The sequence below is a fragment of the Erithacus rubecula genome, assembly GCF_903797595.1.
Source record: "Erithacus rubecula genome assembly, chromosome: 8".
Taxonomy (NCBI): domain Eukaryota; kingdom Metazoa; phylum Chordata; class Aves; order Passeriformes; family Muscicapidae; genus Erithacus; species Erithacus rubecula.
Window position 1 is genome coordinate 27,637,235 of NC_136659.1, and position 13,192 is coordinate 27,650,426.

The 13,192-nt window shown below is 42.8% G+C and overlaps 1 protein-coding gene across 11 annotated transcripts in view; it reads left to right on the forward strand.

The window, feature by feature from the left end:
* Positions 1-13,192, forward strand: part of KALRN (kalirin RhoGEF kinase) — a 457,536-nt gene that overhangs the window by 147,796 nt on the left and 296,548 nt on the right. For all 11 annotated transcript variants that reach the window (XM_079310809.1, XM_079310810.1, XM_079310805.1 and 8 more), the window contains exons 2-3: positions 2,076-2,150; positions 12,449-12,563. In XM_079310809.1, coding sequence (XP_079166935.1) covers positions 2,076-2,150; positions 12,449-12,563 — 190 coding nt within the window. The remainder of the gene's footprint in view (positions 1-2,075; positions 2,151-12,448; positions 12,564-13,192) is intronic.

Sequence of the window (13,192 nt, forward strand, 5' to 3'; positions counted from 1 at the left end):
CAAGGATTTCAGTTGTATACTGTCTGCTGCACAGTTGGGTGCCTAAGAATTGACTTTGCCATTTTCCTGACAAATTTAACAAATACTGGGCAAAACTCAACTTGCACTGACACTGCAGATCTTGCAGCTGGATAAATTTAACCCAGTGCTCCACTTGAGTGTCTTCAAACCCTTGTGATGTGTCTCTTACATTGGCTGTTCCCGTTTGCTTCATGGTTGAATGAGTTGTTTATATACAAAGCTTCTTAAATTGCAAATGGTACCTGTGGCTGAGCACTTCCTACCTTTGATGTAAAAAGTATCCACAGCCTGGGATCTGAGAGGTTTTTCTTGTTAAGAGGATAAGTTAATAGCAAAGTCTCATATATTTCACACAGAGTGCACAAAGTCCTGCTTACTTGAACACAGAAAGAGTTCAGCAATCAGGACTCATTTCCCTGGTCCCAAAACACTTCACTGACACAATGCACTCTTTAGGCATCCCCTGGGACTGTGCTGCAGTGCCTGTTCAAATTGCAGTTACATGGGTCTTGGCCTTGCATTGAATTACCTCACTCCTTTGAGTGCTAGTTTTTACTAGCTTAAGGCTTAGCTGGTGAGCTTGCACATCTGGAGCTGAGTGTCACAGAGGTGACACCTGAGAGCAAGTGGGGACACAGAGAGGTAGCTGTAGCCTTTGGTCACCAGCAAGGGACATATTTACATGTACCAGGCAGCCTTGTTGCACAGCCTGTGACTGGCAAAAACAGTAACTCAACCATAATAAAGCTAACACTTGTAGATCAGCTGCAGATGAAAATGGATGTTTCAGTCTTCATCCTGTCTATTGCAAATGTCTGCATGGATTGAACCTCTTTGCCTTTGCAGGCTGCTTGTTGGGAGCAATAGATGACAATGCAAAAGGGGTGCTTTTATCTCCAGTCCCACTTTCAGATCCAAATGGTCAGGTGCCATCTGATGTGTTCAGCAAGGAGGGTATGATGGCTGCAGCAATGTTGCCCTGCTTCTAAAAAACTGCTTAGTGAGAAGACTTTCTTACCCTGACACCCTCTCAAAAGAGCGTTGGTTACTGGCTGCCTGTGAAAGGCAAAAAGTGAAAATACAGGGTTCAAATGTGTTATATTCTTTGGTGAGCTGGAATAGATCTAAGGCCTTGTCATGATGGCTATTATTCACTACTCAGTGATGGATGAGTTACTTTTCAGGGGAACTGAAAAGGTGTCCTTCAAACCCACCTTTTGTTGGAATAGCAGTGTCTGGCTTGCTCTGGAGTGATCCCTTACTCTGGTCTTTTGCAGAGCAGAGAGATGCTGCTGGAGCCTGAAACTGGGCAGTTCTGTTCCCAAGAGAGTAAAAGTCTGTGATTTCTTTGGTGAATATTTAGATGCATGAAGTAATTTGCTACTTCAGGGAAGGCAAATGGCCTATGCCAGATATGCTTAATGTGTAACCAAACAGCATGAATTACCTGAGAATGTACCCTCCTTACCACTCCTCACCCAAGGAAGACTTTGGCTGGCTCGTAAGGAGCATGTCCTGCCTCTGAGTGTTGTACTTTGAGCCATTGCATCCCAGCTGTGTTGGGAACAGCAGAAAGGGGCAGAAGGGAAAAGCCATTTTCAAGCCAGCCCCTGTGCACCTCTGGTTCAAAGGCTGATGCTAAATGGATGTGTATATGCTGTAATGTTCCTGGCAATTTTGCCTGGGCTATGTTCAGAACAGTGAAGGGAGAAGGCTCCTAGCTCACTCTGCAAGATGGGCATCTCCCAGGCTTGATACTGTGGTCTGTGAAAAAGGCAGCAGGGATTAATCTAGTTACTTGGTGGGAAATTTGTTAACCTTTCAGAACTTCTGAAGGACAGGGCAATGAGCTGATTCTCTGTATTTGTTTTTGTTTTAATGAACATATCTATATTTATGTTAATATTGTTTGTTCATCAGCCATTTGGGTCTCTTTGTTGGTGCTTTTATGTAATTTATAGCTTTTCTCCAGTCTGATTTTGAGAAACATGGCATGTCCATGAAGCTGGGAGCAAAAGTCTTCTAATGTGACTTTTCTGTTTTCTGTTTTGCAGGTTCTTTTCGAAATGATGGTTTAAAAGCTGCTGATGTCCTTCCTATACTGAAGGAGAAAGTGGCCTTTGTGTCAGGTGAGCACATCTTTCCTTGATCCCTCCAGCCCATCATGAGCACTGTCTGCCACATCCTGGTCCATATGATGTTGCACAGTCTCAAGGGACCAGTTTCATGTTTGAATTTGGTAGTACTTAAATTAGCTCTTCTGCTAAGAAAAGGGCTGCATGTGGACCAGGACTATCCAGTAATACTCAGAGCACTGGAAACTGTTCCATGTTAATTTTTTTTCATATTCTGAGACACAGGTAAATGAGCAGCACAGGTAGGATGAAAGGCAGCTGCTTAGCTCCAGTCCACATGTGGGCTGTCTCAGCATGCAGGACATTTCAGGGATCCTGCTTCTGGTTCAAGGTCAGTTAATAGCATTCAATTCCTGCATGTAGGAAGCACTCAGGCCTATAAATCACTGGTGTTCCATTTACAGTCCCAATCAGCTTGCAGTTAAAAGTACCATTGATGCTGCATTTACATAATAACTCAGATGCTCAGACTTCTCCTGCCATTCTGTACAAAGATTTACAGCCTTCATTCAAGAGACAAATCTCAAGGATCTGGGGGTGGATGAGGACTAGACAATATGGAAGAGGCTTTGAGAATAGCTTGGTTGATATTGCTTCTGGTGTTGAATTACAATTTGTCAGTGAGAGGGGGAAGAGAAAGTCTGAAGCAATCATAATCTTGCATGAAGTCACTCAAATTGGCAGCATAAACCCAGGGTATTTCCAGTGGCAGTGTTTCTGACGATTACAAACCATTCAGGTTGCTGGCAATGAGAAAACCTCCATCTTGTTTGCAGCCTCTGCTTTTTGGTTTCCTTCACCTCCACAGTAATGCAGACTGCAGAGGGAGGAGGTTGCAGCAAGGCTGTTTTGTGCCTGGAATCCCTCTCCTGGCTCTCTCCACAGGAGCTGAGTCCCCCAGTCCCTTAAGGATGGAGTTCATCACTGTGCTGAACCACAGAGGTGTCTTCCAGGCAAGAAAAGTTTTCCCCTCTTCTGACAGCTGGTGGGAGATGTCTTCCCACATTTTCACAGTTAAATGGCCCACGGATCACAAGTCCAGCTGTGACTTGAGGAAACAATTTAAGGACCTATAAATGCTGACTAAACTTTTTCATCAATTACATGAAAATCCAGGATCTTAAGAGAAGTTTCTGAAACACTAAGTCTTTTGTGAAAACCCAAGACTATCCCAACAGTACTCACATGCAGGAGCACTTTATCTTTCACTGAAGTCTCATTCTGAATGTCCTGAAATGTTTTATATGGTTGGCTTTCACTGCTCTGAAGAGGGGAGCATAGTCATAAAAACACAGCGTACCTGCACACTTGTTTGAGACACAAAAGCTGAACTGGGTGCTCTGGGGAAGTGAAGGGGAGGAATTTATAGAGGGACTGTACTGCAATTTAATTCTTGGCTCCTGCTGTTGCTTTACATGGAAATGATTGCAGGATCATTTGGTTATTCGTGGAATATTTATTAATGCCAACCTGTCTGGATTGTTTATGTGGCCCCTTCCGCTGCTGGTGCCTGTGTTCAGCTCTGAGCCAGAGGGTCTCACATCAAATCATCAGCTCGTTAGACACTGTCCTGTGCCAAGGCTGCCTTGGCAGGGGGTGTTAAACAAGCAGTGCCAACACAATCCCCCGGGTTTTCACACCATGATCCGCTGCAGGCAGGGTACAGCTTGCTCCATATAGACTCACCAGCCTCCAGACTTGGATCTGCTCAAAATGTGCCGTTCCTGACACAGCTAGAGGTCCTAGGATTTACACCTCCTCTTCATGGTCTCCAAATGCAATGACTACAGGCAGCAGTTCCCTTTGCAGGCAGAATACTTTGAGCTGCTGGTGTTCGCTGCAATAGCCTCAGCATCCACTTCCAGCCCAGAGTGTAAGTACTGCCAATGGTCCCCTGGACTGTTGTAATAAAGCAGATTAAGAGAATGATTTTAGCATTTCAGCTGATGGCTAGATTCTCCTTAATTAAAGTGGATTAATTTCCTAGAGTATGCTTTGAGCACTGAAGAGAAAATGTTTGACAAAAAAGAAAAATCAAATACCTGGATTTTTCAAGATCAACAGCAAAAAAAAAAAAAGTTCTGTAGTTAGCACATACTCTGAGAGCACATTGTGTTTTAATCAGGCTTCTTTGAGGAACAGGAGAGTTTTATTGAATGTTCTTCAGAGTTTAATACTACAGTTAATTTTAACGATAACAGAACAGTAAAGTTGTCAAGGGGGTTCTCCTTACAGCAGCAGAATTTATCAGCACACACAAAAACTCTCAGCTGAACATGTCAGTTACAGAGTTTATTGCTTTTCTCATCAGCTGTGGCTTACCAGCTTGTTTGTCTGTGATTCAACAGGAAAACTGCAGAAAGCACACAAGACCCTTCAGGCAAGGGCTACACCTTGCTTTGTGTTTTAGTGTGGTGGATGATCCACACCTGGACCCTGCAAAACCAAAGGGCAGAACAGGTAGGCAAGGCAGAGCCACTGCTGCCTTCTCCAGAGCAGGCACAGCAGGACCTGCCTGCACAGCCGTGTCATCTCAGAGGAGCACTCAGCCTTTCACAAGTGCACTTAATTTCAGAGTTGACATACAGCTCTAAGTGTCTGGGCATGGATTCATCCAGCCTAAGTGCTGTCTGGGGCTCTGTGCCTGGCACTTCCCCTCAGCTGACTGAGCTGGCAGCGAGCAGCAGGCGTGGGGCTCTGCATCTGCATCCCTGCACTGCAGGGAAGTTGAGGGTTGGTGGATAATATCAAGATTTTTTCCTGGAACTAGTTCTTGGTTTCTTCCAGTGATCTCATCTATGAGCTAGACTGAACCTGAGCAAAGTTCACATGTGTGTCTAAAGAGTACCTGAAAATCCCATTCCACAGCTCCTATGCAGAGCGATGGACTGAGCAGTTGCGGGTGAGGTGCATCCCATCCTTCACTGATTGCTTCCATCACTGACCTCCTGGAAGCAGATTAAGCAGGGGCTGGCAGGGGGGAGGCTTTGGCCACCTGCTTGTTGTCTAAACTCTAATAAAATCTTGGCTTTGCCTGGGTGGTTCAGTGTGTTGCTTCCAGCAATGGAATGGCTTTGGGGGCCATTAGGGAGTGAGTTACAAGCCAGAGACTGATTTTTTGTATTCTGAGAAGGAGATGAACACTGATGAGAAGAAATAAAACAGGTTGTAGATTATTTTAGGTGCTTTTTTTCAGTGAGAGGTGGTGAAATATTTTGGGATCTGAGCTTATAGTCTTTCTTGGGCAACAGTTGCTGTTTTAGAAGAGTGGTGTAAATTTGGGTGTTGTTCAGCTGCTTGATTATATTTATGGTAAATTTTCTATTGATCAGGGCAGTACAGAACGATGTGTATGAACTTTTGGGAAAAAGAAGGGAATTTGTTCCCATGTTGCCTTCCCATGCATGGAAATTTTCATGCACTTAGGCTATAGAAAGCTTGTTAGTTGACTGATGTCATGGGTGTTGCTGAAAGCATTTCCCCACGTCCCACCCAGAAGAGTTTCTCAGGATCCTTCCCGGTGTTTCCGCTCCCTGGAGGGCTCGGGAGAGCAGTGGTGCGTGGGCTCCTGCTGTCACCCAGGTACTGTCTGCTCATCTGCTGAGGCAGGAGCACAAAGGAGGAGGTTGGCCAGGTTTTGAGAGCGTGGTTGAGCACAGAGGAATCAGCAGCAGAAGGGTGGAATAAGCTGGTGAGCTGCTGCAGCTGTGACAAGCAGAGCTCCCATGTGTGTCTGCGAAGCAGGAGGTTTTTCTGTGTGCTTTGGGCACCAAAAGGGCTCAGAGCAATGAGAAGTGGATGGGGTTACAGCTCAGCCATCCCCATCCTTTGGTAGCCCACTGTCCCCAGCCCCACATCGTGGGACCAGCCTCAAGATCTGGGTCACAGCAACATCTGAACCTGACTGAGAGTTGAGGAAAAGCAGAGAGACTTGAGGAAAAGCAGAGATTTCCTAAAAGGTTTTCAGAGAAGGAATTTCAATGTAAATAGATCTAAAGAAAGGACAGCTTTACAATTAGGTTCCACCAAATTTAGGCCAGCAGAATGAATGAAAGAGAAAAGCTCAGAGAAGAAGACACTGACCTTTCCAAAAACTTGTCCAAGGACACCACAGGTCACTTAGTGGCAGAGATGCCACATGTGGAGGTGCACATTTTTTTCATTTTCTGCAGTAGATGCACTTCACTCTTCAGAGAAAAGGTTCAAATGAGACCCCCCAGTGCCTCTGGGCACTGAAATAGTTCACATGCTGGTTTCAGGTCACAAATGCTGATTTGTGGACACTGAAATTTGTATTGGGTGAGGAATAAAATGAACCAAAATATATTATTTTTGAGTGATGTAAACATTTTGTATTTACGCAAAAAAAAAAAAAAAAAAAAAAAAAAAAAAAAAAAAAAAAATTGAATTCAAAGTTTCCATTCTCCTTTTCCTCTGGAATGGAAATTTCAAAGCAAACATCAACTATTCTTCTATATTTTGTTACAGAAAAGGATCTTCCTTTTTATGCCATTGCCAAGTGAAGTTTGAAATCAACACAAATTTCAAAAAAGGGAAATCTGGTTTTAGAAAAACATGGCATTCCTTGGCTATTTCTCCGTGCTTGTCCCAAATGAGGATGAGAAAGACTGTGTTGTCAGGGTGAATCTGTCCTCTCCTTGTTCTGTACAACTTCTAGCACTGTGCCCGTGGTGTGGATTTGGAATCTCTGTCTGTGCCATCAGCAGTGCCTGGCATCACCACATGCTGTGGCTTATTGGTCAGTATACATTTGAAATTAAAGAAGTACCCCAAAATACTTGCATAAAGCAGTGAAAATTAATTACAAGACACAACAGGTTGTCTCTTCAAATCCATGCAGTGGCTTTGGGTGATTGCAGAACAAATCTACTCAGTAGGAAAAGAGATCATTCAGTGGCTGCTCTGGGCATCCCATCTACAGTCTCTGACTTGCTCTGCCAGGAGATCTTCTAGTGAGAACAATTTGCCTCATTTTTGCAGTTGTTAGTCCTAAATGTAATGTCATAAGATTTTGCCCTTAGAATTTGATTTGGGGAATTAATTCTGAGACATGGATGCTGCAAAGAGTGGCACTCTTGAGGATCAGGCCCTGGTAGTTGCACTGCAGCTGTGTTAATTGACTTGCTGGGGGAGCTTAAATTTCCATCACTTGCTGCTGAACTGAAGAGTGATCACACAGCTAATTCAATGTATGACCCTTGCAACAAATTAGTCTGTCTTGAAGTTGCAGGAGTTTTAGTAGAGAAGTCTACTCACAGTAAGTTCAGTAGCTCAGAGCTCAGCTATGAGAGAGAAAGGAATGTTATTTTAAGACTCTGGATACCAATTCCTTGATACTTTCCTTTCCTAGGAAGTCTGTCAATTAGATTTAGAAATCCAGAGTGTATTGTTTATCACTGCATTGAAGTGCCTGACATCAGCTGAGCACCGTCTGTCTCCTGGTTCGCTCCATTATAATTCATTTTTTCACCATATTTGGGACTGAAATACCTGATGAGGATTATTTCAGCTTCTCTGGAAACTCACTTATGGTCTCAGCAGAGTCTACAGCATCAAGATTGATCAGCTTATGATCTGCAGGGTCAGATGAAGCAGCACATTCCCTTGAACTGCAGTAGACATCTGAACAGGGGCCAGAGACAGCGTGTGCTGCTCCTGTTTCCGCTGCTGGTGTGCTGCAGGATGTTAGACAAGGTTCTGGGAACCTTTGCATCTATGCACATTTGCCTGTGTCTCTGGTTAAACCTTGTGAATTATGAAGAGAGTGCAAAAGGAAGCAGAGGGTTTGAAACTCTTGAATGTGGATCACTGCAAGCAGGTGAGGATTGTGGTGGAAGGGCTGATAGAACTGGAGAGATGCAGCTTGGAAACAGAGCTTGATAAAATCATTATCTGCTGTATACAAGAAGTCTGCATTAACGGAAACTGATAATTTCCTGTCCTCAACAGGCCTACACATAGCTGGAATTTCAGTTTATTGTGTATTAACAGGGATGGCTGTGCCTCAGTACTTGAGATTGGTGACGCCTGTACACAGAGTTCATATCACTGACACTTTGGGATGGCCAATTTCTTGGCTTACCTGTGGGCAGTTGGGGACACTGTAGGCAGAGACATTTGAGTGCCCCACTAAGAGATGTTCATGCAGCTGCCAGAACAGGGATCTTTTCACTGGGGTCTCTTTCCTCTTGGTTGCAGGCTTGACTGGAAAAGTGGTCATCAAGAAGGCCACTAACTGTGCTGCCTGCCTGCATACAGGATTTCTGAGATTTCTTTAAGGTTTTCTTTTTTTTATGTGGTATGCATCACAATTCCTTGTGCCATCACTGCAATGTCTCCCGGATGATTTTTGGAGGAAACATCATGTGATCTTGCTTTTGGGAATAAACCCTGAATTTAGCCATGGGTTCTTATAGGGTGGAAGAAAGGGAGATGGGAATAACTGGCAAGGAAGCCACTGACAGGAAAGGCCATCAACAAAGGATTTTGTAAGAGAAATGCAAGGCATACATGGCTAAATATTTGTTCTCAGTGTATTCTGTGCCCTGAAGAACATGTGTTTTTCTAACTCCTTTTTTCCAGAGCACTAATAACCAGACCATCTGTTTGCCTCTCTAAATCAGAGCAAAGCTCATGAAAACCCAACTTGAAAAACAGTAAGAAATTATCAGCTGTTTGTTTTAGTATTTAATAACTGTAATTAGCAAACCTAATGACATGTTTGATTATTTCATCACAGTTCTGTGAGTCCGGGGGGAGGCAGGAGATGGGACTTATTGATTAGAGCAATTGAGACTCCTGGCTTCCTTCTAGTTTTTATTGTCTTTTAAAACAATGTGCTGAGTAGCTCTCTGAAGATTGTGCATGTACAATTGGTGTGGAGATCATGGCTGACTTGGGGCAAGGTTTGTCTCCCTGAGTGGATTACTAAAAAGCAGAGACAGTCTCAAGCACTGTGAAGCTCCAACACAGTGGATCAAGTAATAAAACCTCATTTCTCCTCCTGGCTCACTCTGGCATCTGGGCTGAACTTCCTCCCCTCTCAGTACTTTACTATTCCCTTCAGTAAAAATATAATAATAAGAAAAAGGAATGGTATAGACAGACTCTCTGCACAGTCAATACCAGAATGTTTTCTTCTCTTTTATTGTTCCTACTTCTTAGCAGACTCTGACCATCCCTATGTAGGCATGTTCAATGATGGTGATCTCCCTTCAGTCTGCCTAGAAAAGCTGAGATTTTGGGTTGCAAAAGATAACAAAAACACTGCATATTATCAGTATTTAAGAGAGTGAACCACAGTTACTGCACTCTGCAAGTGTAATGGTCAATTAAACATTCAGCAGTTTGTTCTAGAAGAAATCTGATATTTCTTTGTACAGGCTCTTGGTAAAATTGTAAGTTATGTATGCATTCATAAAAATTAGGGATTTCACAGTAATTGGGGTTGCATGGAGTTGAAGGAAGGGATTGAAGGATTCTAATATGTACAATATTCTAATATGTACTTGCAATAATTTCACTCTATTGCTCAAAGCCTAGAGCTGCACTTTTATCACAAATGAGAAACATTTGTTTCTAAACTTAACATATCTTGATATTTTACCCAAGTCTCCTTGGTTTTGTGTGCTGTAAGACTAGAAGGAATCATTCCAGGTGCTTATTTATCCTTCCATCACCCAGAAACTTCCAACTGGGTCATCATGCAACCTTCCTCCTCCAATAGAATTAATCCCTTTTCTCTGGTCTGTCCTGGTAACTTCTCACCCTGTGCCTTATTTATCCTGCTCCCTTGAGGACAGTTTAGATGCAGTGTTGAGGGACAGTTTTTATCCTGAAGCAAAGACAGGACAGGAATGTTCTGGATGTTGGTTTTTTTTGTTTGTTTTTTTGGGTTTTTTTTTCCTGTAGCTGAAATACTCGTGTTACTGTTATTAAAAGGGTCAAGAATTTTCTGATTTAATGTTTTCAGCCTACCAAAATTTACACAGGCTTCTATTTATTTATTTTGTAGAGCTCACTTTGGTGGAATAGTAGGTGTTAAAAGGATCCCTGACCAGAAACACAATTTTGGTTTATGAAGCCAAGGGCAGGATCAGGGTGATTAGTGCTGCTGGGCTGTAGAAAGCTCGTGGCCCTTTCCAGGTGTTTCATATCCTGGGAGAGGATTATAACTGTGGGCTTGGATGTCTTCTGATCTGAACTCTCAGTGCTTTTCCATGTTGTAAAATTATTAAATAATTGTGAATGAAGGAGAGGGAGCCTGAATGAGTAGCTGGTAGCATGTTCTTCTGGGATGCAGTTCAACTTCAGCTCTCTGCTTCAGCAAATACCTGGAAGCTTTTGAAAGCTTGATTATATCTAGATATGATGGGAAATTTTTCAAACCCTTGAAAAGCTTCTTGTCTTGAAATAATAATTCCTTCCAGCTTTAGTTACTTGTATTGGTTTGCCATTCTATAGGCTGGCTTGCTTTTCTGTTGGACATATATCATGCATGATATAATGATTTGGCATTGATGTGGTGTGTGAAATAGTCTCAACAAAGGGAGAATGTACTTAAAATGAGGAAGCTTTTTTTTTTTTCATAAAAAGGTCTGCATATTCAGATGCCTTGCTTCCTTTTATATTGAATCCTTTTTCACATTATGCCCCTGTTCTCATTCAATGTGGCAGAGACATGGGTCTGCCAAGGTGACACTGAATTCTGATGGACCTTCCTCGCCTTCATGATGTAAAGCCAAAGGCAAATAGCAGAGAGATTTGGGTGGAGATTAGGCAGGGCAGTTTTTGTATTCCATATGTACCCCTGTCTGCATGAGGCTCAAAAGAAAGATGACATCTGTTGTTTGCCTCTCCATTTGTATCCCTGGACAAATCAGACACCACCTGTTCCTATGGAGACTTGCACAATGTGGCCCTTCAGGTGTGTTGCATCCACTGAAAACCACGGGTACCAGAGGCACCTCTATTTGTGTAGAGGAAATTTGCGTAAGAGACTCTGTCTTGTACAGGCAGCAGAGCTGTAGAAGACTCTTTAAATAGATCTTAGTAATTAAAAATTATCTGTATTTTAAGAAAAATTAAATATAGGAATGAGAATGTGCCAGTAGCACAGAGTGCAGGTGTCCTGAGTTCTTAATGAGAGAGCAGTGTGGATCAGTGCTGGAGATGTTCATGTCCTCGTGTAGCTTTTTCTTCTTGTTGGCCAAGTAAATTAGCTCAGCAAGCACGTGGGTTTCCTTTCTCAGAATGGTATTTCTGTTAAAGGGATTATACTTTCCATTGAGAAGTGCAAACTCATGTGCATTTTTACAGCTTGTTTGCTAGGTCTTTGCAGTTCCATACCAGCTTTTTGAGCTGTAGTTTAGCTGTAACTTTTTCCTAGATAACAGTGCAAACACGTATCTAACAACACACAATTCCTGGAAGAAATCCTGAGACAATATGTGCAAAAAGAACTAAACATTAAATGAGGTGGATTAGATTTTAGTTTCAATCCCCTTAAATTTTATTTACAGGAGAGAATAAAATAGGGTGCTTCAGAATAGATTGTATTTTCCCCTTTATTTGTGATTGTATAGTTCAGGGTAAAGTTATCCCTTTATGGCTAATCCTTTAGACAATTGTTGTAAAAGATAAAGGGCCAGACACTGACAGTTTAAAATAAGTGTTTTTTAAGACAGGAAAGCTACAGGAAACCCACAGGAAACCCCCCCAGAACAAGTATTCCAATTGCCAACAATACTTTATAAATGGAAAACTTAGAAGACAAACTTCTAATCAAAATTTTCATTCTAATGATGTACATTATAGATTAGAACATTGTGCTGCATAAACATTACCAGAATATATGGCTTCAAACTGGAATGACGTGGTAAACTATCTTGGAATGAACGGTGCAACACAGAGCAACAGTGAAAAATGCTTTCACTTTCTTGGTGTTGACCAGTTTAAAACTATCCCCACAGTAGGATTTCATTAGCATTGCCTGCTTGGAGTGGCAGATATATTAGGTCTGATGGGATTAGGTAAAAGAAGAAATGCTAGTAGCAATTTTCCTCGTGTGGGCTTTTTTTTTTTTTGTCCTTATATCCACCCTTTGGAGGTCCAGCAAATGCAAGCTTGTCTTCCTCAATTAGGCAAGTCTGAAAGTTACGAGTGCGCAGACTCCTAAACGTGCTGTAATTTATATTTATCAATTCAGTGCACATAGTTTTTTTGATGTGTGCTTCCTGCCTGATTTTCTAACAATCCTCTATTTTCCACAGGTGGCCGTGATAAACGAGGTGGTCCTGTCTTGACCTTCCCAGCCCGCAGCAATCATGACAGAATAAGACAGGAAGACCTTCGTAAACTTGTGACTTATTTGGCCAGCGTGCCAAGGTAAAGCTAGAAAGAAAACACTTCAAAGCTTAGGGTGGATGGGTGGGTGGGGAACTTGTTCTTGGCAGTTGCTGATTTCCAAGTATTAACATTTAGTACCTTGAGTTCTTGGGGCGGAGGAACAAAAGTGTTCCCTTCCTCCCCCTGTGTGCGCTCCGGTGGTTTTTATGGCACACGTGGCAATGCAGGAGCCCCAGAGGGGAGGCAGGGGGAGCAAACCTGGGCTCCTCACAGTCTCAAGGAGCAGCTCCCATTCTCCATGTTTCTGTGCAACTGTTTTAAAGGAGTGCAAAGGGAGGAATGCTCAGAGATCTGCAGTTAAATATAGCAAGCTGGAGAGAGCCTGCTGTCTTGTTGCTTTTTAATACCTTGTGGGAGGTTTGGGAGAGCTGGGGTAGGGGGCTGTAGTTGCTGGGGAGGAGAGAGTGCCTGTACAAGAAGGCAGATCTTCCTGCTCTAGTACTTTCCAGAGATTTCTGCAGGTTGGGGAAGGAACATGGGTGGACTTGGGAGGAAGCTTTCAAAAAAAGGCATTTTAAATTGTTCTGAATGTAAACCACCACCTTTCCCCGCATTAGTCTCTGTGGCTCTCTTCCAACAAGCAAGTCCCCATCCTTTTCCCAGGGATG